The sequence below is a fragment of the Rhea americana genome, unplaced genomic scaffold (genome assembly GCF_003343005.1).
Source record: "Rhea americana isolate MKP2758 unplaced genomic scaffold, rheAme1 scaffold_29, whole genome shotgun sequence".
Lineage (NCBI taxonomy): Eukaryota > Metazoa > Chordata > Aves > Rheiformes > Rheidae > Rhea > Rhea americana.
In genome coordinates, this window is record NW_028186412.1 from 5,614,200 (window position 1) to 5,638,618 (window position 24,419).

General features: G+C 35.7%; 1 protein-coding gene across 1 annotated transcript; it reads right to left on the reverse strand.

Moving 5' to 3' along the window:
• Positions 1-303: 303 nt before the first annotated feature.
• Positions 304-21,812, reverse strand: NPAT (nuclear protein, coactivator of histone transcription). Its single transcript, XM_085309058.1, has 17 exons — positions 21,735-21,812; positions 19,996-20,056; positions 18,733-18,805; positions 18,196-18,236; positions 16,851-17,081; positions 16,246-16,330; positions 14,955-15,087; positions 14,308-14,399; positions 14,140-14,227; positions 12,327-12,423; positions 11,695-11,820; positions 9,174-10,868; positions 7,068-7,183; positions 6,860-6,968; positions 5,761-5,818; positions 2,430-3,582; positions 304-1,589 (listed from the first exon to the last, which is right to left on the reverse strand). The coding sequence occupies exons 2-17, from the start codon at positions 20,006-20,008 to the stop codon at positions 1,512-1,514; spliced, it is 4,188 nt and encodes a 1,395-aa protein (XP_085165184.1). The 5' UTR covers positions 20,009-20,056; positions 21,735-21,812; the 3' UTR covers positions 304-1,511.
• Between the last annotated feature and the right edge of the window lie 2,607 nt (positions 21,813-24,419).

The following is a 24,419-nucleotide window of genomic DNA, read 5'->3' on the forward strand; positions in this document are numbered from 1 at the left end:
TGTCTGAAATAAACAGCAAATCTGTTTAAAAACATCACCTATCAACTGTCAGAATACCCTTGAGTCTCCTATAAGACATAAAATGCCACCATATACCAAAAACAAATAACTTTGATTTTTGCAAGATTACATTTTAGCGCTGCCTGCCCCAGCAGTCTCTGACAGTTACTCCTGTTCGATCAGAGGGTTAATAGTGAACCTCTTGTCTTCAAAAATGACTGATTTACAGCAACATGACTTCTCAAATACAATATCCACAAAGCCGCTTGCTTATTCTAATCAGTCAGGTAAGACACACACAACTTCATTACAACAAAAATATTTATTCAAGCTGTAAATGCTATGCAGTATTAAGTTATTGGATGGGTTTAATATAAACATCTACTGCATAATATTGGTTCCTTAGGAATCCTTGTATACTATCTGAAACATTGCCCTGTTGCTGTATAGATCTCTTACAAGAAAACTTGCATTGTTTAAAACCTCAACAGATTGAGAACAAAGAAGGAAATACCAGTAGAGAAAGTTCTGCAGTATTAGAGCAAGGCTTAAGTGTGTTAATTTTCATCTAATTAGTACTAAAATGTAGCTTGAGCTTCTCCTGTATCTGTTCTGAAGAGAGATTGTAGAGCAGCTGTGACCAAGTTTTACATTAAACCAACATTTTACTATGTCTGACTAAGAGCATAAGTAACATTAACAAATGCTTTTTCAACAGTACAAAAGATGGTTGAGAGAACTTACTCTTGCAACAGAACACTTCCAAATTCTTGTCTGGCTATCACTGCAGTTTAAATATTCATACTGAAGGTACATCATTTAAAAATAACTTTTGCGTTCAAAAGATATCCTATGCAGCCAGTATTGTGTAAGATCCTAGAAACAGATTAGGCCTATACAAATTCAAATTTTTGTCTGAATGACTGGTTGAGGAAGGGTGCATTAGGAGAACCTTTTTTTGCCTTAGATTTATGTAATTTTTTAATAATTCATTCAAAGCCTTAAAACATGGATTTTACAGTTGTAAGAGAAGATAATGTTAGTACAAGTCAGTTGCATATGAAGTTTCTTTAGGATTCAACAAGACAGTGAAAAGTGGCAAATATTAGCTGTCCATATTTTACAACAGTGAATTACAAACACTGCCTTCAAATTCACAACTTTTTCACAAATTGACAAAGCAGTTCATAGGGGCATGTAGAGAATGCAGCAAAACACAGACAACGTGGTATGTAACAGAAAAACTTACAACTTTTCTTACATTACATATACAAATTTACAATTTTGCAAATTAAATGGCTCTATAATTATGCAAGTGCTTTTTCAAAAATAAACATATACCAACTCAATGATATTTACAGACTTAGCAACCTGCTTCAGAAACAGCATGATTTTGCTATAAAGTGAATCTTCAGTGCACTAAAAGTGCAACTCACCGTTTAGAATTAATTTCCCATGCAAAACCTCAGCATAAGAACACCTGGCTTTATACAGTCACAGCTCAAATCTTTTTATTCATCATAATGCAGAGATAACAAGAACTTGTCCACATCCATTCCTGCCGGAAAAGAATTCGGTAGCTTCTTTTTCTGTTGGAAAAGAGCAGTTGCATTAAATACCAAGAACTTGAGGATACTGACACTGTCTGTAAACATTCTTTTTTTCTTCGTCCGTCCCCACYCACACTGCAGAAATAACTGCACAAAGCTCACTCAGGAACGGGACGCTGTAACGCGCATGTACTTATGCATATCCCCCATGAAGCTGCACGATTATGGGACAAGAGCAGTCAAAGTTTGCAACTTCAGCATTAGCCCACCCAGACCTCAGACATAGCATCTCTCTCAACTTCTGTAACATGTACATTAAATAGCTGAGCGTTTTTCATTTGCAACATTTCAGGAGTAYGTAAGACTAAGCGTAGTGAGTTAGAATTATAATGTCGCTCCTTTTTGGTTATTTACATTAACCTTTTAAAGTCACCTATACCTTTGCTATTTGCTATTAAATCAAATCCTCAAGTTAAAAGGCAAGGTTTTGTAGACTACAGAGACTGGCAATACACCAAATGTGGATTTCTAGTCCTGGCGGTGAGGGGAAGGAATGCAGGAATAGCTTGAATTTTAGGAACTCAATCACCTTTTAAGAAAATTCTTTTGATTTTCAAAGATATGTGCTGATAGCCAGTGGGAGTTACTTGTGTATCTGAGCACTGTCCACAAATCCTAAGACTGTTAATTCAGAACAGGCTTGAGAGGTAAAGTTACTAAAACTTATGAATGTATTACAAGGGAATGTATATCAGGGATTTGGACTATAAAAAAAAAAAAAAGAAGTGAATGGTCATGGGACTACCATCCCACTATAAGTAATTTTCAATCTATTATATATTTAACATTTTAACTTAAAAAGTAAATGCCTGTACTTGCCTTTATTTTCTTCTTCTTTGATGGCGTTGGAGAACTTTGAAGGTCTTTTCTGTTTGCAGAGCGAGAATTTCTCTCGCCTTCATTCAAGTCATCTAGCTTCCTCTTCTTTACTGTGCTCCTTAAAGATCTGAACTGCTGAGTATTGTCCTTCAGCGGAGTTGCAGCGCTAGTCCGTGCGATAGCAGCCCGGGATAGTATCATCAGCGTGTGAGCAGCCATACTGACACTATTTTCGCTACCTGTTTCACTAGCTGGGCTGCAGGCCGGTAAGTCTGGAGTAGCAGGAGGGACCATTATTCTAGGTGTTGTGCTCTCCTCATTAAAACGCCGACAGGTGGGTGTCCGCACACTATCCGTGGTGTCGTCTGTGTGCCTGTCCCCAACTCCAGACGGTGTACGCGGTACAGGTAATTCTCCATTTTCAACTGTTTTACCAGTAGGGCTATGCCACTGAATGTCTTGCAACATTTCTACACATTGTTTAGTGAAAGGACTTGCCAAGCAAAGGCYTTGGTTGGAAACTTTAGCTGCTTCTCGTTTTGGCTCCTTTGAGGACAAGGAAACAGACGCTGCGGATTTGCTGTTCCCGTTTGACAGCGACCCTTGCTTTTTGTTCAGCTCTTGCACTGAAGCTGCCTTTTCATTCCACAAGCTAACGCTTTGTTGGCCATTTGAGAGTTTGGCGGTGTCCTGGCTCTTCTGTTTTTCATCACTATCTCTTCGTAACTCATTCTCTTTATTTGCCGTAGTCTTGTGGAAGGGATCCAATGGAAGCGCTGCAGTTACCACCTTCCGCTCARGCTGTGGCTCCTTTGCAGCTACACTTCTGTTGCTACCAACTTCTGGCTTACACAGAATTCTAGGCAATGTTTTATCTTTTTCTCTTTTTGTTACCTGTGCTTTAGCAGAAGATGATGCAGAGTCAACAGCAAATAAAGTATTTTCATTCCTTTCTTTTTGGGGTAAATTCTTAGGAGTCTGCATTTGAGTATTTCCTCCTGGAGTGGGTAGGACATTATCAAAGCAAAGCACTCTCCTGTGACTTTCACTTTGTCTTGAATTTGAGCTCATGTTCTCTGCCGGTACAACAACCAGATTCTCCTCTGCTTTCCTTCCCAGTTCTGCACTGGTAAGCTTGTCCGAATTTCCAGTCCTGAAAATGAGGTAAAAATACTTCAGCAACGTATTTATTCTTACTGCACAAGTTTATTTCTGCTTGGCTGCAAGTTCCTCCTCACCCAAAATACCCTTCTAAAGCTTTCCCCATTTGGCAAGTATAAATATTTAATCAACATACAAAGACCAAGACTAAGTAGTAATAACTGCAGGAAGTTCAGAGAAGGCCAACAAGGAAAGTTAAAAGGTATGAACCAAAATCTGTACAAAGAACAGTTAGGTAGACTAAGAMTCTTCAGCCCAGAAAGGGCTCTCCCTTAAGGCAAAATGCAACAGAGCTCTAGATAAAAAAGAAAAAGGTAGCTATTCTCTGCTATATCTTCCAAAGAAGAACTAAGGGCATCATATAAAATTACTGTTAGGTTCAAAACAAAACAGAGAGGTTCAGACACTGCATATAATTAAGTTTCAGAACTTTTTKCCTTGGGATATTTATAGATGCTGGTAATTCATTTGAGTTCAAAATGCAACTGAGCACATTCTTGATAGGAAAGTCCATCAAGRATACTGCATATAAAAGATATTGTTTCTAGCTCTGGAAATCCTCAGAGCTGAAACAACTAAAAAGCTGGCAGAGTACTCTGTGCAATATCAACAYGTGTTTGCCTCGTTCTAGTACTCTTGCATAGGCATTCGCTATTGGTGACAGGACACAGAACAAGACAAACTTTGGTCTGATCCAGCACAGCTTCTGGTAGGCATCTGGATGAGAATACACAAGCTCCAGAGAGCTTGGTCTCCATCTGCCAAATAGCCACATTAGTGTGAAAAAGTCACTACTGCATTGTAGCGATGTCAAAAGAAAAAATGTTTCTGCTCCATGAGCTCAGCCCACTGTTAGGTCTGTGCCCTCCTTCCTGGCATATGCTGCATTTCTGAGAGAGGATTCTGCATATTCATCTACAGTAGCACTATTCTCCAACATAGATAAGCTGTTATGTTTTATAGGAGGAAAAGCCAAGCTATCTTTGGGATGGTAACTTCAAATAAAGCGAATAGTAGTAGTTTGTTCTATTTCAGTGAAATTTGAGATGAAACACAGGGCAAAGGGTAGAAATAAGAAATTATCTCTCCTTACAGGGAACATTTTGCTCCCGTTGCTACACCGAACATATATGACTGGAGATGGAAAAATTAACAAAAAGCTGAATTCTCCAAAAGATATTACCCTAGATCTTGCTTCTGTGGCTTTCCTAAAACCACCTTCACATATGTACCTATACATATAGTGTATAACTAGTTCTTTTTTTTTTTTTTTTTTTTTTTTTTTTAATAAGTTGACTACTTCGCTCTTTTCTTCCAGTTTTCTTTCCCAACATTTTAACTGAGTTCTTAAAAGGTAGATTTTTCTTTTTTCTTTTTTTTAGAAGTATGCTTTTTTCTTATATAAGAGAATTCTTCACCACAAATATTTTAACTCAACTTCTTACTTCCTCCTTTACTCTTTTGCTCTTTCCAATGTCCTTTTGTTTTCAGAAGTCCATTAGCAGTAAGAGTTACAACCTTGTTTTCTTCTCTCTTACTTGCTCAAGACAGTACTATGACCTATTCTGATTAGGACTTAAATTATATTCATCAATATAAAGCTAGTACGCGAGTCTCCTTGCCATTCTTCCCTGGACTCTYCACTTGATAAATGAGAAAGCAGTGCACAGCTGAAATCCTGATACAGAAAACAATCTGACAAATTCTACTGGATTGGGGCCAGAGTGGTAACAACAAGGAGAGTTTAATAATAATAATAAAAAAACAGTAACAAAACATAGGTACTAGTCTAGTCTGAATAGAAAAGGAAAAAAAAGTTTTATTCTTTAAAAATTTCCAGTAGATTTAATAGGCAATTTCTGCTAGTTCAGACTCTTTTCAAACAACTTGTTTTGTGTTTGTTTTTTCCTGTCTCAATTTTCAAATACCTTATTAAATTAACAGAGAAACAGTAATAACAAAATTTGGGTCCAAGTTTGTCATTAATATGCAGCTGCACACATCACTGTGTCAACGCTCTTAAGAGACAGAAAGGAGGGGGGGGAAATGCTGATTGCTTATGCTACTGTTTAAAAAAAAAAGATTGTCACTCTCCCCTGCCTCCACCTACCGCACAAAGAAATCCATGGCAAGGAAAAGAAAACAAGTTTGAATAACTAGCATTACTAACCTTTGCGTACGAGAATTTGGATGGCTCAAAGGCTCAGCTGCACTTGTTACCAATTTTCCTGGAACAGATGGAGCACTAATAAGCCACAGTAATTTAAGTAATTTAAGCAGACCAACTCACGGTACAGTAACATTTCACACGATAATGAATCATTAAAGAAAAATTCAACAACGAAATTTTGTAACATCTTCCTAATTTTAAGATTTACAGATTAATAGAGTACCAAAGATCACCAATTAAATATGAACAAGAAGTTTGCTGTCTAATCAGAGATAACAGCCAGGCCAGGCAAGAAAAAGTGAACTAAATTGGACTTACAAATCTTAAAAGCATACAAGAATTTGCAACAGAAGAATGGACATGACTACAGGCAACTCTTAGTTACCTGTTGCCTAACCAACAGACTTAGTACAGACTAAGTATAAAGTCCCAGCCTCTTTTTCGATCTGCAACTTCATCCTATTTTCACTTTTACAGATAGGCCTACTATTTTTAAGAGGTAAACAAGTTGAAACACAGGTTGCTCTTGTGACTCAGTTTTTTATTTTCAATTATTTTTCTTTACCTTCTCCCAATACTGAGAAATGAATTAAATTCCAATTTTGTATAAATTTACTATTTAAAGAAGCAATCTCTCAGTGACACATACACATTTATATATACATGAAATGGTAAAGAGATAGCAGAGTACATATTTTGTATACATACAATACTACTATTAGATATATATCCAATATATACAGCTTTAATAACAGTTTAGAACTGTTGGTATTTCAGTACAGTTTGGTTTCAATGGCAGCAGTAAACTGCATTTAGAACTAAYGAGATGAAAAATAATCGAAAGAAAAGTACAACGTTCTAACTGCGTTAGTCTTGAAACATTAAATTTCTATAATAATTTGGAACTCAAAATCAAGCTTATTTAAGACTAAGCTGGCAGTTCTTACATATAAATTGAACAAACACAGACAGGTACAGGCTCCTAACCACTCCAGCTGTTACTTAGCAGAGGAGAACAGCATTTATAAAAAGTTTTCACTAAAAAATGATGTTTTCAAAACTGTCACTTCTGCTGTTCTCAAAGATGCAAGGCAGGTACCTGTATTAGTCTTGTTTCTTGGTCCGGGGATCTTCTGAGATTTGGGAGGAATGGGTAGTTTAGGAACACTTCTGTTACACACCGGATTTGCTACAGGCATATGTAGAACCTTGAAAGAATCAAAATATCCCATTATAACTTACCAAAAGACTAAGGAAAATTTCAGCTTTTATTTTGAAAAGACAAAGATTTATTTGTGGAACATTACCTGGCGAGCGGGTGCTGAGAAAGTATTTCCATTCTGTCCCACTACTGAGAGCGGGATCATTCCCACCATTCCTTGCAAGACAGGTTGCACTGGAGATGCTATTATAATAGCGGAACCTGGAAAAATACCAAAAGATTAAAATTATACAGAAAATAAAATACCTCACTAAAAAGTGTGAAGACAGGACTTCTTAAAATTATGCACTGTCCAAACCTGTGGCAAGAAAAGGTCTAGCTTCTAAAGAAAAGTAGGGTCCTCACCACGGACTACTATTACAAAACAGGGTTTTTGTAATAACCTGGATAACTTGAATACAAGCATTATTTTTAATTTTAAATGGATTCTTAAATTAAACCTGCTTTCTCCTTAAAAAGGAAGCTTAAAGTATAACACACTTATGTTAAGGCTTGAAGGTTTAATTAAAGTAATTAAAAAATAGAAAAAAGAAACATTAAATAGCTCATCTTGGTGTTTAGCAAACAAACTATTATTTGCATTCTATTCCCTATGATTAGCATGCCCAAGAAGTTGATAGCAAAAAAAATCGCTTTTAAAAAAATTTTCTGGTGTATCCAGAACACCTTCCTCTTATGAGTGGAAAACAAGTTGAAAAAGGCTAATTTTCTCTATATGTAGATATAGAACGTATACTCCTGGCTGTTAAAAAAACCAAACAAATCCAATGTAAGACTGTAGCTCATTAGTCAACAACTAGTTCATTAATGGGCTCGAGATCAAATTCATTCTCCTAATAGATTGTAAAAGAGTCTGGCTGCCAGGCACACAGGAATCATAAAATAGGGAAATTTTTATTGCATGTTAATTGAAAAGTGATGAACTGTGTGGAGTAAATTAGTAAATTTTTTCTTTCAGCTCCATGAACACATGCAGAAAAAATATCAAATGCACAAAATGGACATATTTCTGTTTCTCTTCCTATGATAAAAAGCTGGAGATAACAGTTGTGTGAAAAAATCCTAATGATAAAAAAGCCAGCACTCTTAAGACTCTGCACATAATGTTGAACTGACCTCTGATCACACAGAAGTTCAAGGGTAACTGTGACAAGTTTATACTCTTGGAAAGAAGTCTAAATTTGTTGATTGCAAGTGTTCTATATTTTGGGTTGGGTTTAATACTAGAAAAACACAATTTTTATTGCTGTGGTAATAAAAATGCTTGCTTCAGGAGAACATTATTATGGATAGAAAATAAAGTTTTAGTTTCATCTTTGACTAGATGTACTCCAGTTTCCATTAGTGCAACTCTTTCACAACAAAATTCATACTCACAAGCAAAAGACTCACAGAGGTAAATTTCACAGTGTAGACTAGATTTTTTTGGAAAAAAAACAAAACAAAACAAAAACAAAAACAAAAAAACAAGAAAGTAATTTTGGACGGGCTATCTATATCCAGTCTGGTATCCAGACTAAATATGAGTACCCACAACACCCAGGAATTCACCTGTAAACAGGAACCTTATTAAAATAAATAAATAAATAAAGAGTTACAACAAAATTTAGTCATACAGGTATGAAATGAAACATCAGCAAATGTGATCCTGCTTTTTCTCTTAACAATAAAATCTTTTGTTCTCTCTCGGCTGTTAATATTTTAAAAACATCTCTGACTATTTTTCCATTAAAATGAGATCAGAGTTGGTTATATATTGGCCACTAGAAGCAGCACTCCTAAAATACAAATTATTATTGATAAATTAAAGGTGTAAATAGTAGCGTAGAACATCCCACTGCTTTATTTAGCAGTTTAAGGCAAAATTAGCTCAAATACTGTCAGCATTTACAGTGCAAACCAAAATATCCTTAAATTTACTACTGCGAAAGTCATGTAATGTGAGCTTCTAAACTATGAGGCTATTTTTTTCAAAGCAGAATAATCTAAGACTCTTGTAATTTTTTTTCATTCTTAATAACAAATAATATATTCACAAAATACATAATTCCTGGCTAGTTTCAAGGGGCAGATAGACCACTGCCTAAAAAATCATTTTTCCTTTTAATGCATTTACAAAAACGAATGAAAACAGCTATATATATATATATATATGCAAGAAATTTTCATTGATCTTTCAGAACTAGATTACCTTGTGGGAAGTTTGGAGAGACAGTTTGGCTTGCTGCAAATGTATTGCTGGATCTAGGAGGAGTCCGTAACTGTTGTACTGCTGGAGCTTGGGCAGCAAGCGGCATAGAATTGCCAGGCAACACAACCACATTCGACGGAGTTACAGCTGTGCCCAAAGTAGCTGGATCTGCCATGCAGGTAGCTATGTAGAGGTTATTCGAATTGCCAAAAGCTGTGCTTGTTGCTGGCATCAACTGTATAAATCCCCCCTCTTTGGAAAGATTAGTTGCACCAGCAACAGAAAACACAGTACAGTCTTCATTCTGAGTGTTAACTGAGCTGACAACAGGCTCCTTTGGTCTAAGCACAAGGAGATTCTGCTCTGCCAATGCTGAATCCAGATTTTTTTCAGYATCTTCTGAACTCAGACATTTGGACAGGCCTGTATTTTTGGTCGGGGATTTGGCTGGAGAAGACAGTATTATAGTTGGCAAATTTTCTCCTGTGATGCTGGAAACAGCATTATTTAACTCAGTATCTGATGAAATAAATGGATCATCACTGATTATGATTTTGAGGGACATTATATTTGAAGAATCAACATCCATTGGCTGACTACTAGAAGATACACCACCAATATTTTTGGCCTCAGCGCCAGACTCATCTGTTGAGGATGCGGTTTCCGGGAGAGCTGAATGGCATATATCAGACGTAGTAAGGTTATTTTCAGTGGACACTACAGAAATTTCTGTACATGCATCATCACCAGAAGAGAAAAATATATTATCAGTATCTACTTTTGTAGAAGATGAAGGTTCTTGCATTTCCACTTGTGTTCCCTCTGAGTTCGACAGACCTGAAGGGAGGTTCAAATCTTTCTTACAAGGCTTATTGAGTGTACRCTGATCATTTGAATAAGGTTTGTTAGAAGTATCAGTAACTTCAAGCTGCAAATCTGTTTTGTCATGATCTGAAATTTTCGCAGCAGATCTAACAGCACAATCTGACTGTTTATCCCGATCCTGACAGTTGGAGTGGTGGCTAGAACTCTGCTGTAAAATACCAGGTAACGTCGTCGTATCACTCGTAACGGCCTGTTCTTTTCCTGAATCTACTGACTGGCTAGAAACCGGTGAATTATTTTTCCTTAGCAACACGCTGCGGCCAGGGCTCCCATCAGAAAGGCTTTTAATATGTGTTTTTTCAGATAGTGATGGATCTGGCGATAAGTGACATTTACTTCCAGACTGTGTTCTGTTTTCACCAGCTGTAGTACCATTTGCCAGTGAAACCAAAGAAATCTGTGAACTACCAGAATGAACATATTCCAGACCAGGACTACTCTGAGTGTTATGACTTAGCGTATCTTTTCCAGATTCCACAGCTCTCTCACTTTCAGATGCTAATGCAGCTGGCTCTTTATCACCGTAAGTATCTCCACGGTGTTCATTACGCTCACTGTCAGAACTCTGGCTGTTTGTAGAYTCAGTCAAACCAGGCACAGAATCAAAAGTGATTTCAAGCTCTCCAATTTGATCTGTGGTAACTGTTTTAAGCATTTCAGTCTGCTTTTTTGGTCTACAATTTCCGTGCAACTGTTCATTGGCTGTATTTTTCTTATCACCATCATTAATGCTATTAATGTTATTCTTCAAGGCACATGATGCTTCTAAATGAAAATCTTTACAGGATAGAGATTCTCTAGAATTATCACCTGTAAAATAGAGACCAAATTGGTTCTATAGTTATTACAGCAGATGATTCTATTACAAGGTTTTGTACAGTCACAAATCACTTTAACAGAAAACTGTCTCACATAAAACTAAGTGGGAATAACACTACTCATCTAATCCATATTTTCAAGCTGAGTGGAAAACATATGGTTAGACTAGATAGATCAGGTGATCTGGTGTTTCAGTTTGTACATAAATAAATACGTAATAAGTAAATRGCTCAAGTCACTAAATCAGATTTCCAGAAGCTCAAAAGAACATCTCAGAATAAAGACCTCTTGCTCTATTTCTCATACACTTYCTCTAAATATCTGCTACTAAGTATTGTTAAAAATGAAGTAGACAGACTAGACATACCTTTTGTCTAACTCAGTAAGACTCTTTGTGTATTAATTAACCACGTTTCAGAACAGACAGAAAAGATTAGTATGGTTTAATGTAAAATATTATCTTTATATAAGAAAATTCAGCCATTTATATAAGATAATTTCAGTGTTCCACATCGAAAATTGCAGAATATCTGCTTGGAATAAGTAAACAGGCTTTGCAGATATTCTGATTTCGAAAATTCAGRAGCTCATCAAGTACAACTTACAAGTACCCTGATGGACTACTTTTAAATTTAACAGTCTGAAAGTTTCTAACAGAGTAGGTGCAACCGTATGTCCATGAAATGTAAACTTCAGCTTGGGTATTATCACTGAAAACACAAAGCCTTTGATATACAGAATCAAATTGTCTGAAAGTGTTCTCACGATARAAATGAACCTATTAGAAGAAACTTTAAGTAAAAAAYCCTACACTTACTGGTTTCTTCTGTTCCTAAAGAACTTTCAAGTGTTTCCAGGTTATTTTCATCCACCAGGATTGTATTTTCTTCTCCATTCTGACCAGAAATACCAGCAGGTAAATTCTTGTTTACCTTGTTCTTTCCTATTTTCAAAAAGAAGCACCAAGAACATTTAAAAATTTTACACACAGAAGTAATTAATACATTTTATATGAAGCATTTGCATTTCAAATTCAAGAAATGACACCTTAAACCGAGCAAAGAACAACTGTTACTCTATTTTTATTACAGATACAGCAATAACATAGAAACATGCTTATCTTGTATTTGAAGATATCTCTGAATAGAAAAAAAGAAAAATTTRCAACAGAATAGAAAAATAAATAGGAACCATCATCCTTTCGACCAGGAGAGWCTAAAATAGCGGCAATAAAACAATTACTGCAAGTCAGCACTAAACTGGAATTTCAGCTATGTAAATAAGGATATATCAAGTATCTCATTCTGAACTGAGGAACACAGATGCCATATAGTCTATTTCTCCTGCAAAACAAATCTGTTAAATTACTTTGCTTCTTCAAGAAATATTTGAAAAAATCTCATYATTCATGATGCTTTATTATGGTACAACTGATCATAATATACCTACCATAATCAAACAAGTCAAAGAGTGCCTGAAAAGCTGGATCTGATTCTGTCTGTTCTAGAATGTCCTGTATAGCTTCTTCTGACATATGAATTTCACCCTGAAGAAATAATAAGACATACCGAACTGTTTACTCAATTAAAACAAACAAAAAACCCACCTCCAAAAAGGAATTGTTTTATTTTCAAATTGTTTTTAGTTCTGTTACTTCTGCTCAGTAGCAAAACACGAAGACAAACACTGAAAGTATTTCTCTCACTAATTCAATGCCTTTAAAATAAATAATTAGTGATTAAAGTGTTCAAGTGCTTGAACTGAAGTGTTCAAGCACAAATTCTCTCCTAGCCTTCAGGAGATCCTCTAAGCACTTTACAACCCTTGATACTGTGGTTTTAAGGATGAATGAAAGATCCAGAAAATACTACATGCTTTTTCTGGGGTATTCAGATACACTCCTACACCTGACTGGAGAGAAGCTGACCCATTACTTCTAGCCTGGAGAATATTTTGAGTTCAAGATTTCCTGTGGGTAAGAGGGAAGGGAGACCAGTCTATTAATAATGCATTTTTGATGTGAAAACTATGCAAAATATCAGCCAAAAGTCTAACTATTCTAAGCCACACTTAATTATTAGCTACTTGAAAAAAAAATTTCAGTTGTATGGAGCTTGGTTACACATATCASAATTAGGTCTAGGATGTTTTATAAATTAACATTTTCGAGATTTCTTACTTGACATGACGCAAGCACTTGGGTTACTGATTAACAGCCCAGTCCATGTGGATTATTTTTGGATTATTTCATCTCAGAAAATAACTAAACTAAGAAGCTTCTTTGATTTTGTTYTGCTCATAAAAAAAATGGAATACAGCTTTTCAACTGTGGATTTTGACAAATATCTTTTGGAATTCATCAAACAACAGAAGGACAGTATTGAAAAACTAAACWCCTCTACTTTGAAAACTAGAAACTACCTGAACTATCTTTTCATGAGGAGTAAGATTTTTTCCCTCATTAAGGGCCCCTCTGATTGTCACCCCAAAGACTGTAAGACAGTCAAGGAAGAACAATAAAATACAAGTTTATAGAAGTAGAATATATTTATCCTCCAAAGGCAAGAAAATACTAAGTTTTATTTAAATTCCAAAGGCCTCATCTCTTGCTACCCTGGATGACCTAAGTGTAACCTACAGCAAATCTGAAAAATCAGAGCAGATTAAACATGTCAGGAGGCTGAGAGATATTATAAATCCCTTTTTATCTAGAAAACTTTCTCCTATTGTAAGTCTATTGATGAGGATCCCAAGTCAGAAGCGTCTGAAATTACTGGTGCCAAAGACGTAGTGATCCAGAGCAGGCAGGTGATGAATGCGGGTCGGTGTACTTAGATCACAGTCTGAGGGCAACCTCACAGCTAACCACTGCCAGGCGGTCCTGATCCCTTGTGTTTTGACCCTACTGCATGCTTCTGATATCCTGTACAGGCACTGGGAAGAAGTTCACAGTGCTAAACTGTCTCAAAACTACCTCCAACAAAATACAAGTTTCCTGACAGTTCAGCATGCAACTATGTAAGAGTTAGCACCTATGCAAGTAAAGTGCTGGGACTGCCCCATGGTCAGAGGCCAGCCATTAGCTAAGCTTAACTGTATTGCAAAAAATCATAGAAAGAATAGATTTCACACCAAATCAGAAGAGGATGAGAGAAAGAGGAGAGTGATCAGAGATACCAGGCAGTAGACAGAGGTTGAACATAGTGATCACGTTCACGTGGCTGGCTACCAAAAATATGTAAATAAGGCAATCCACACCTACCTGAAGCCCAAGGATTTCATCAATCGAAGTCTCCTGTTCTGTGGGGCCACTGTCTGCCTGTTTAGGGGCCTGTGTGATATTGCCATCACTGGAACACAGTTGTTAGTTCAGAATTCAGAAATAAACCAAGTAAAAGGAACCTGTATATTCCGTATGTACGCTTATTACCTGCCCAGGATTTTGTTAATGTTCTCAGCAAGCTTTTCCTGAAGAGATTTGTTGCTCAGGATTTTCTCTCTGGCATTTTCAATAACCAGTTGCTGAAAAGCACAATTTTAAAGCGGTCATATATCTATTTTTATCATTACTCAAAAAGAACATGAATTTTTCAACATACTGGTAAAAATCAATTCAACATACACAACACTTTGTAGTAATAAAAAATATTTTAACCATTTCATGTGATGCTAGTGCAAACTTACTCTCTTTCTGAAAAAAATCGCTTACCTCTGACTGTCTAGCATCCTTACTGTCCACCAAGACACTCGATTTATGACTACAGAATATCTCTATGAAAAGCCTCACATAACGTTCCTGTCTTCTGAAGTACAGCAAGGCTTATTGTTTTTTCTGCTTTTAATTGTCTAAAAAATTAGTGTATTCTGACAGAATACAGACTACTTAGAAAAATCAAAAAAGTCTATTTAGCTACGCCATACTAAGTAGACACACAGAGCCAGTTCAAATATAAAAGAATACCTTTAGCTTACAACTTAATTTCTGTAATACTTGTGATGAACAACCTACAGAGACTAGTTTTCCTTAACTTGAATTCGTTCCTTAAAGCAAACCACCCTCCATAAGTGTATACTTACTGGGAAGTTACCATCTATGAATTCTTGAAGTGGCTCACTTTCTTTTTCTACTATTATTTCATCAGTCTCTTGGGAACTTCTACTTGTTGAAAGAGGTGCAGATGCTGCAATGCTTCTTCTCTTCTGAGATTCACTGAAGCATTTCAGGAAATTTATGAGGTATTTTGTGAGAACATKGCAATTAACAGAGATAGAACGACTAAATCAAATCCCACCCCACCCCCCCACAAGTGAAAGATTTTAATCAACAGAAAACTAAGCACATATTGGAAACACARTAAAACCTTACACTTGTTTCACTATCTTGTATGCCTGTGTTGTGTTGGACTACATAAAAAATAAGTTAAAATTAAACATACAGAGAAAGGGAGTAAAAGAGTACAATGGCAAATTGAATTCCACACCAACAATTCAAAGTAATGCACATTGAAGAGAAGAAATATTAACTGTTTGAACAAGTTCTAATTAACTGCCTCTCAGGATACGGATTTGGGCATCATCATTGAAAATAAAAATCTCTCAAGGTGCAACTGTTGTCAAAAAAGAAAACAAATGCTAGGCTGCAAAAGAACTTAGATGGTAAATAGGAAATTTATTTATTTTTAATCAGATGATTGGCATGACCCTTTCTGAAACCATCATGACAATCAGCAAAGGCACCGAATCACTTATATGCAAAAGAAATCACGTAGGAATAGAGGAGATTTGGAAATGGTAAAAATGAGTAAGGACCTGGAAAACATGTAAACAAAAATACTGATAAGACTGGGATTTATTCAGGGATAAAGATAACAAGTGGAGTAGAAAAAGACTACACAACACGGCTCTCCGTTCATTAAAAACAAAGGGACACAGGAATCAAAGAGTTAAAAAACCCACAAAACCTACTGGTATAAGAAATCAAATTTTCACACTTTTAGCATGAATATGAAGCTTTATGCTGTCAAAATTTACCAAGTCAACAGCTTTTCCTGATTAAAAACATAATGTATATTTATACTRATAGTTTTCATAATTGATTTTGAAAGGAAAATTAAAGCTCAGGCTTCAGAACTTTCTGCTTATCTCTAAAATTAGAGTAAATAACGTTGAAGCCCGCTGTATGCAATAAGGAAAACATAAGCAGCCTCCTACCAATCTAATGTTAAGTTCTTAGACCTTCCCCCATGAAGTATCAGATGCTGGCCACTGTCAGTGCACTATAAATCTGAAAAGGTCTACCAGCTGAGAAAATTTACACTAGAGACTAAAACACTGCAAGATCTCTAAAACATATGAAATAAGTTTTCACCTTTTTCGTCTTCCTGGAGATAGCAAGTTTGAGTGAAGCTTTCGTTCTTGTGTTCCTGGAACCTGAATGTGTATGAAGTCTCCTGCTTTATTATAAAAAAAGAAAAAAAGAAAACAYGATGCCAGCATTTTCTCCAATGACATTATTAAGGCATTATATAAATCTATCAGTTACGTAGTACCTTCAAATCAAATKCTGCAGGGAATTCATGAAAAGTAATTTAATATTATCATGAAAATGAGAAGCATTACTTTTAAATATATCCTAAAATGTCCAAGTGATATCCTATGCAATAAAACAGCTTCGAGGGTAAGAGTGAGAACACATGATAGAACAATGACAAACTGACATATTTGTGAAGTACAAACCCATGTTAGCAAACACCAAGAGCCACTTATGTTTTGGACATGCCTTTTATTTTAAGCACCTAAAACATTCTGGACAGTTAGCACAGGGGAACAAAGCAGAAATTTCTTTGAAAATTTTGCTGAGGAAGATAACAGCCCTGATTTTAGAAAAAGTTCCACCTGCATGCATAAATTCTTCACAGAAAATAAAAAGGTTAAGGGGAGAGAGGAAAAAGAAAAAGAAAGAGCGCAACTTACTGTTGATCTTATTTTCCTGTGTTTGCGACTGGTGCACAAACAAGGTATTCAACCTTGTCTGTGATATATTCTGATTTATTGCTGGCCTATGCAAAACTTGAGTAGATACAATGGAGGAGGAACTCGGTTGCCCTGACTGATGGGCTACAGACAACAATCCTGAGTTTAGAGGAGCTGATTGCTGAAGCATTCTCTGTCTTTTCATTTCTACAATTCCACTTCTTGTACGTGCTGGAGATAATAAAGACAAGATGAAAATATATGACATAGGATCTTAAAAAGGCTGCCAATTTTCCTAGAAGTAGTTCTCGGACATTGTCACATTAGACCTAAGTAAAGATGCTCCATTAAAACCTGTTTGTGCTTAAACATTTAATTTACGAAAACTCAGCAAATCAGCAACTCCCTCTTTCACCTTCTGTTTTACAGGTTTGAGCCAATATAACTRAAGTAGTACAGATCACTTATACAAACATTATAACCAACATTAAAGTGCTTGTTTCACTGCTTAAATACTTACAGGACACACATCACATCAAAATGACATTTCACTATGTATCATCTATATAAATGGCCTTAACCAAAACAGTTAAGCTAAAATGAGTATGCAGTTATTATTTAGCAGACCGAATCTGCTAAATATAAACACCACCACGCCACATGATCCACTGAGTCTCAGGTCTAAGAGTGGCCAATACCTATACTGCACATTCTCTTTTCCTCGTATAGGTTGCTCAGCAGAAGTACTATAAAGAGAAAAACGTATTTGCAAATAAAATAACTCTTCCCTTTTGGGAGTTCATTTGCCAGATTTTGCAATGAAGGAAACAGTTCCAGATGGAATGCCTTATCTTTTCATATTTTGTTTAAATGTATGTCTGTATAAAGTATTTAACTTTTTTAATATGATTTTAAATTCATAATTAAAWTCAATCCTCTTCTATGGAATTGAAACTGCATGATAACCATGACTGGTTATATTTTCACTTCCTCTATGAACCACAAATTAAGTTAACAGCTTCGGCTGTGAAGCAGCAGTTTTCAAACCTTCTATCTGTGTAAACCTCTAAACTTCCAGTGGAGGAGAAAATGCTACCTAGCAAAAGGCAAGGTTTTGCCCCTCGCAAAACACAGGGCTTTTTCTTATTTCCTTTCTTGACCATCACAATAACCCACAAACTGTCCTGAGGACAGCAGACAAAGTCATGCAGCAGACATTTGGCAATATTAGAATCTGCTCTTAAGAGAAAAATTACCAACTGCTGAAGGATTCCCTCATAGTTCCCACAATGGATAGTTTGAACATAAAACCTATTGATTCTATGCAACTGACTTGGTTACTTACCCCTTTGATTAGCCGAAAATCCTGTGGAATTCTGCATACTCCTACAAAATTAAGCAGGTAAATAAAAGGAGCTCAGAGGAAACATTCAACTACATACTATGAAAGTATCTTAGGGTAAATTTCAGTCTGAAAATTATTCATACGGTTTTATTTCATATGGTTTTATCTACTGAYTGACTGTTGGGTTTGTTGTTGCTTTAAACAATGGCTGTACATTCTTCAAATTAAGTTTACGCTTAGGTTTTTGATCACATAACCACAACAGTATCAGTTTCTATACAAGCCATAGTATATTGTTTTATGACAGGAAGGCCACATACAAAACCRTATCAACACCATCCCATCTGCTTAGCCTAGGCTTAAAGTCTTGAAATGTCTATCCAGCTATTTACTCTCAGAGCATGCATCTTTCACTATTTCTCAGAAATAATAAATACTGACTGAAATCATTCCTATATGAATATAAGGAGAGTTGGTCAACACATAGGCTCACTCTTAAGAAAAAAATTCACATTCTTGATTTCAAAGTTGTATTACCTGATCTGAGAAAGTGTATAGTCCAATTTTTTCCACAGAGATGACATCATTGCTGGAACTTCATTTGTTGTTTCTAAAATAAAAATTTTAGGTATTAAAATAGATACACCACAGTCAAAATAATTATTTTTGGATATTTAGTATTTAGGTGTCTAGTTGCTGCCTCAATATTCTACTAACTGGAGATCCCAAACTCCTAATAAAAAAATAAAATAAAATAAAATAAAASATTGATATGAACAGACAGTCATCATGGACAGTATTCTTAGTTTTAAGACTCTAAATGAAATTGAGACAAAGACTGTCATGAGGTTAATTCTCACTGGAATCTGTACGTGACTGGCTCCTTAGCAACTCACACACCTAACCCAACTTCATAAAACTCTCTTCTGAAAATGSGATTTATATTCCCAAGACATTTGTGTGCTTTTGAAATTTTTAATTCAGGAGACAGCTCTTTAAAAGTTATAGCTTATTTTAAGATGTCACTCAAAAGACTAAAAGCACTTGGTATTTTTGAAGCACAGAACATAAAAAAAAAAATGAAAGAGGTAGGCAGACCTATTTATAATGTTTTTCTAGATGCCAGGTAGAAACTACTTTGAAGAAACTATGCCTGTGTCTTCATTACCATTTCTATTAAATGTAGCAATAAAAGTAAATTAAAAAAAAAATCAAAAACATTCCAAACATGATATTTCTTAAATTACAAGTCTTGGAACTGAGCATTTTAATAAAATCTGATTACATAACACACAAAAACTGTTAAGACTAGGTCAAATTATAAAGCTCAAAAATTGTTTTAGAAATTAAACAGAGAAGAAGTTCTAATTCTGCCATCTACACAAAATATTAATTCATTTTGAATTTATTTTAATTAGTTTTAAAAACAAGACAAGAAACATTTCATGCCATGAGTCTCTCCGGTTATTTATCTCACAACAAACAGTATAACTTTACAATCTTACACTTATACTTTCTGCACACTTCATCAAATTTGAAAAGAACTTTTAGTGTAATAAAGGAGAAAAATTCAAAGTGAAAATATATGCTGGCAATTCCAAAATACRATAGTCAAATCACTTTGCTCACAAAATTCTGATCGAAGTGGCAGTTAACTGTCTGCATAACAACAAGGCCTTCAGCTCCTAACCTAGCTGGGGACTCTAAGTCCAAGTACAGAGCTATCATCTGTTCCTCAACAAATTTATAATTTTGACAGATAAACAAGAAAAATAAATAAATCTCACTCTGGAGGCTTACCTTTTGTTTTCATGGCTACATACTCATTAAGAATGGTTGTCAAGTTTTTTCCACACAGGGACTGGGGGGAAAAAAAAAGCCCATTGATCTTCCCTAATAACTTATACCCCATCCACTGTAACGCATTATGTTTAAGCTTGTTACAACCTTGRCACATTTAATTATCACAGTTCTTCAAAGACTACATCGTGGTGACCTTCAACACAAGGAACTGTACTTGAAGCTGCTGATGCTCAGTTTTCTCAAAATGGGTAGCAAATGATCCATGAACCAAAATGCCATTCTGAACATAAAATCTGAAGTACATGATCTTGTTGCAAACCACTGGTACAGCAGTCAGATTTGCATGACTTCAACCTTACTTATCTTTGTTCTCTACAGAACAAAGACATAAGATTATGAGCAGCTATGATGGATTACTAAACATCTACTGCCTTGGAACATAAAATGTACTAAGACACAAACCTGAAAAGAGCTGTTGTCTAAAGCAGAATTATCTTTCATATCATATTTATTTGTTCTGTTGTTTTAGGTGAAACAGAATTAAGACTTTCAAACTATCGTTTACTGTACCTTTTTGTCTTGTTTACTTTTACAAACTCCTATAGTATTCAACTGATAAAAGCTCTTTACTGAATTGCACGTATTTGAGCTACAGAGAGATTTTTCTTTATACTACAATATCACCACCTTTTTACAAAAAATAGAAAAAAYGTCTCTCTTGAGAAAAGGAAGAGAATTAAAAACTTGGAGAATCTGGATAAAACCTTTCTATTTACCATTGTTTTTCTAATTCTTCCTGGCTATAGCTTGGTTCTCAATTCCCTATCCCCACTGCCCCTAAAGTATAGATGACTAAACACTTGTAAATGAAATAAGAAGTTTCATGCTCTAGTCAAGACTATTGATCTCAGAATTTTTCCACAAACTTTGAATATTGTGGAAAAAAATCCTAGAATATATAATTTAGTGGTACATTATAATAATTGAATACAAAATGGGAAGAAAATAACACATATAAATATCAAAAGGTTGATACATATCAATATCCAAACCCTATAATTTCCATACCAAATAAAAAAACCTGATTTCATATGTGTTAAAAACGCAAAGCATCAAGTTACCCTGTAGTTATATACACCTATCTACATATGTAGCTGCGTATTATATTTATACCCACACCTAGACTTCYACATTTCATCTGCCACAAAGCAGATCATACTGATCAAAGAGGAAGCTGAACCAAAACATAGTTGTTGTCAACAAAATTTTGATACACTCAAATAAAGCCGAGGCCTTACCTAAAYTAATATCTACAGGAAATACAGTATTACTGGCTGATATATCTGAGAAAAGGGAGTGATCTTCAATAAATAACTAGAGCAACCCTGAAATCAATAAAATCCCTGGAATGCCCTTCCATATACCAATTCTGAAAACTATAAARCTGACTAAATGTAACATGCTGGACACAATTTGCTTATTTTACTCTTAAATATTTCTTAGTAATATTAAGTTTTGGAAATTAACTAAGAAAAAAGCTGCTAACAGCACAAGATGCTGAGAAACAGAGATGGCTATCAAACTAAACATCTTAAACACTATTTGAAAAGTAACTGTTATATTGTTCCTATATATTCTGAAAAAATCTCTGAAGAGTTTTCTTTTCGGGGGAAAAAACGCTTCTTTTCCATTGATGCAACATAATTTAACTTTCTGTGTTGCAAATACAAACTCACCAGCAAGCAGGCCGGAATAAACCCATCCTCTGTACAGTGCTCTGCATATTCTTTCAAATCTGAGCTTTCTAAAATAAATTCACGGCAGGTAGCTAAAAGCTTTTCCTGTTGTAAATACCCTGTAACAAATCAGACAGAAAACGTTGCTATTTTATTCATTATTTCTGCATGTTGTTTTTGGTAGGTACGGAAGTATTAACACAACCGGCTACATGATACAATGTTGAAACAATTAGATAAGTATTCATGTGTCAGACAAGAAAACTAAAGTTATTTTGAAAGAACACCTATCTTGCAACACATTTCTTTGACAGTTAAAAATCAGAAAAAGCACATTATTGACATTGTACTGGATTTACAAACTCTTCAAGACTAAAAGTGGGAATATAAGGAATTTCTGACTTATCTTTACTATGCTAGCATTTCTGACTTACCTTTACTACACTAGCACTGTATAGACAAGAAAAAAAATTGTCAGCCTCAAGCCAAGAACATTTCACATGTTTTTAATTATAAAATGTCGAGCTTTATACTTAAGTGGAATTCTACAGTACTTTATTAGTAAAATGCATTGCTATGCGACAGTAACTCTCCACGCATTCTCCAATTTCAGAAAAGGCAAAACATGCACTGTTACGAGAGTATATTAGATTTCTTCCAAAATGATATTATAGAAAAATTATTAATTTTAAATAAAATTTTTTTCTTACTTACTGTAATTTGCATTTTTATTATAGGTACTAGCTGTCACTTGTACACTTTATATACCCACTTCAAGAGTAAGTAGTTATCTTAGCAGAACTATAATGAAAAAGATTACTTTTCCAAAATTTCAATCCTCGGCAAATATGCCTCTTTAAGACATTTTAAATCCCGCTTTAATCTTCAAATAGTGTGAACAGTAAAAGGTGAAGCTAGATCAATCTGCATAAAGGATAACAGAACAAGGAACCACAAAAAAAAACTTGGTGTCTTTTCTTTCTTGCCTGTAGCAGAACTGAATATGCAGTGGTTTAAAGAAAAGTCAAAATATGCACCTAATTATACAATGCTATATATCAGGATATATATTTACATGAAATCCCAGAACAGTCTGCCTCAGTTCAGGAAAGTCCACAGAAAAATCATGCCTTTAAGTTTGCATGAAGACATAACACCTTTTATCAGATCCAAGTACAGCTAGAAAAAGTAGATCAGTTTTCAAACACACCAGCCCYTGTTCAAATCTCAGACAAATAAACTTCAAAGCTAAACACAGTTTGGAAATAACCACTGCAAGTTTAATTAGGATGTATGAGCTGGCTCATTTGAGAGAAAATGTAGTCGGCACCTGCAGAACAGAGAGGGCTGCCATAGCTAATTTTTCAAATGCAGTTTGTTGGAAAACCCTCAAACCACAAATTACTAGAATTTGAGGGCMTAGCTGGCAGCAATACACCTACATTCCTGTCTTATTCCTATCCACTGCACCACCATCGTTGGCGAGTACTAAAGACAGCGTATGGCTGTTCTTACAATCAACTCAGCTGGATATTTACTAAAAAATAATTGCAATTTCTCTTGAGCCCTGYTGAAGGACAACTGAATGCTGAATATGGACATATCTGGCACATTCACCAATTTCCTGCAAAATAAAGCATTCCAAAGCTTAATRTGTATACATATACATATATATAAGATTTTCTGGGTGACTAAACTTGAATTGTTTGTGCATGTACATTACAACTACATAACCATATACAATCTTTAACATTATCAAAACCAAATAAGAGGCACAAAAGAAAGAGTGCCTGCTGAACTAGTAACTGTTCAATATTTCATTCTATCTTTAYACATGCATGCACACGCCTAACTTACAGTAATTAGAAAATAAATTTGCTTRTGCCTTTTTCTACAGGCAAGCTCATCTTACTGTTTTTAAAACCAATATTCATCAAAGCTCACAGCACCAAAAAGACTTTGCGAGAGAAAATTAAAAAGAGATGAAAGAGGAACTGCACTAGGAAGCCTGTTAATCTGCTCACAATTCAGATGCCTCGTATAGAGGAGCGAGCGCTACTAGAAGTAAGTGCTAAGAATATCCTCTTCTACAATCTTAGAAGATGCTCAGAAGTTTTCTGGGGCTAATGCATGYGCTGTGCCAAAACAAGCACAAGACAGGATGGGGCATCTTTGGTATACAAGAAATGGCCAAGATTTTCTACCGAGTATGTCTAGAAGTCTCTATTCAGCGTGTGAGATGAACTTTTTATTCACAAATGTATAACTTAACCAAAACTGCATAGAAAATACATCAAGCAGTCAATGGCTAAAAASAGATATCCCTTACATAATTTTAAGTGTTTTTTCACAATGCATGGGATTTGAAAAAATCCTATTACTYCGCAATAACAAAAACAACGTTTCTCTTATTACTTTCAGTTCTCAGCGACAACAAGCGCTTCGCGGTGTGTAAAGACAAACAGAGCTGGAGACAGACTACAGCCAAGACTCAGCCCCAAAGGTTTTCGACTGGGGAAACGTGCCCAGCTGCAAACAGCGCCGCGTTTCCCGGCGAAGCCGGAGCAGCCAAGCGCCCGGGCCGGCGGCGGGAGCCAGGCCCAGCGGGGCGCTCCGCCGGCGCGGACGGGAACCGCGGCGCGGGCGGCGCCCCCGCCGCCCCGAGCACGCTGTCACCGGCCGGCA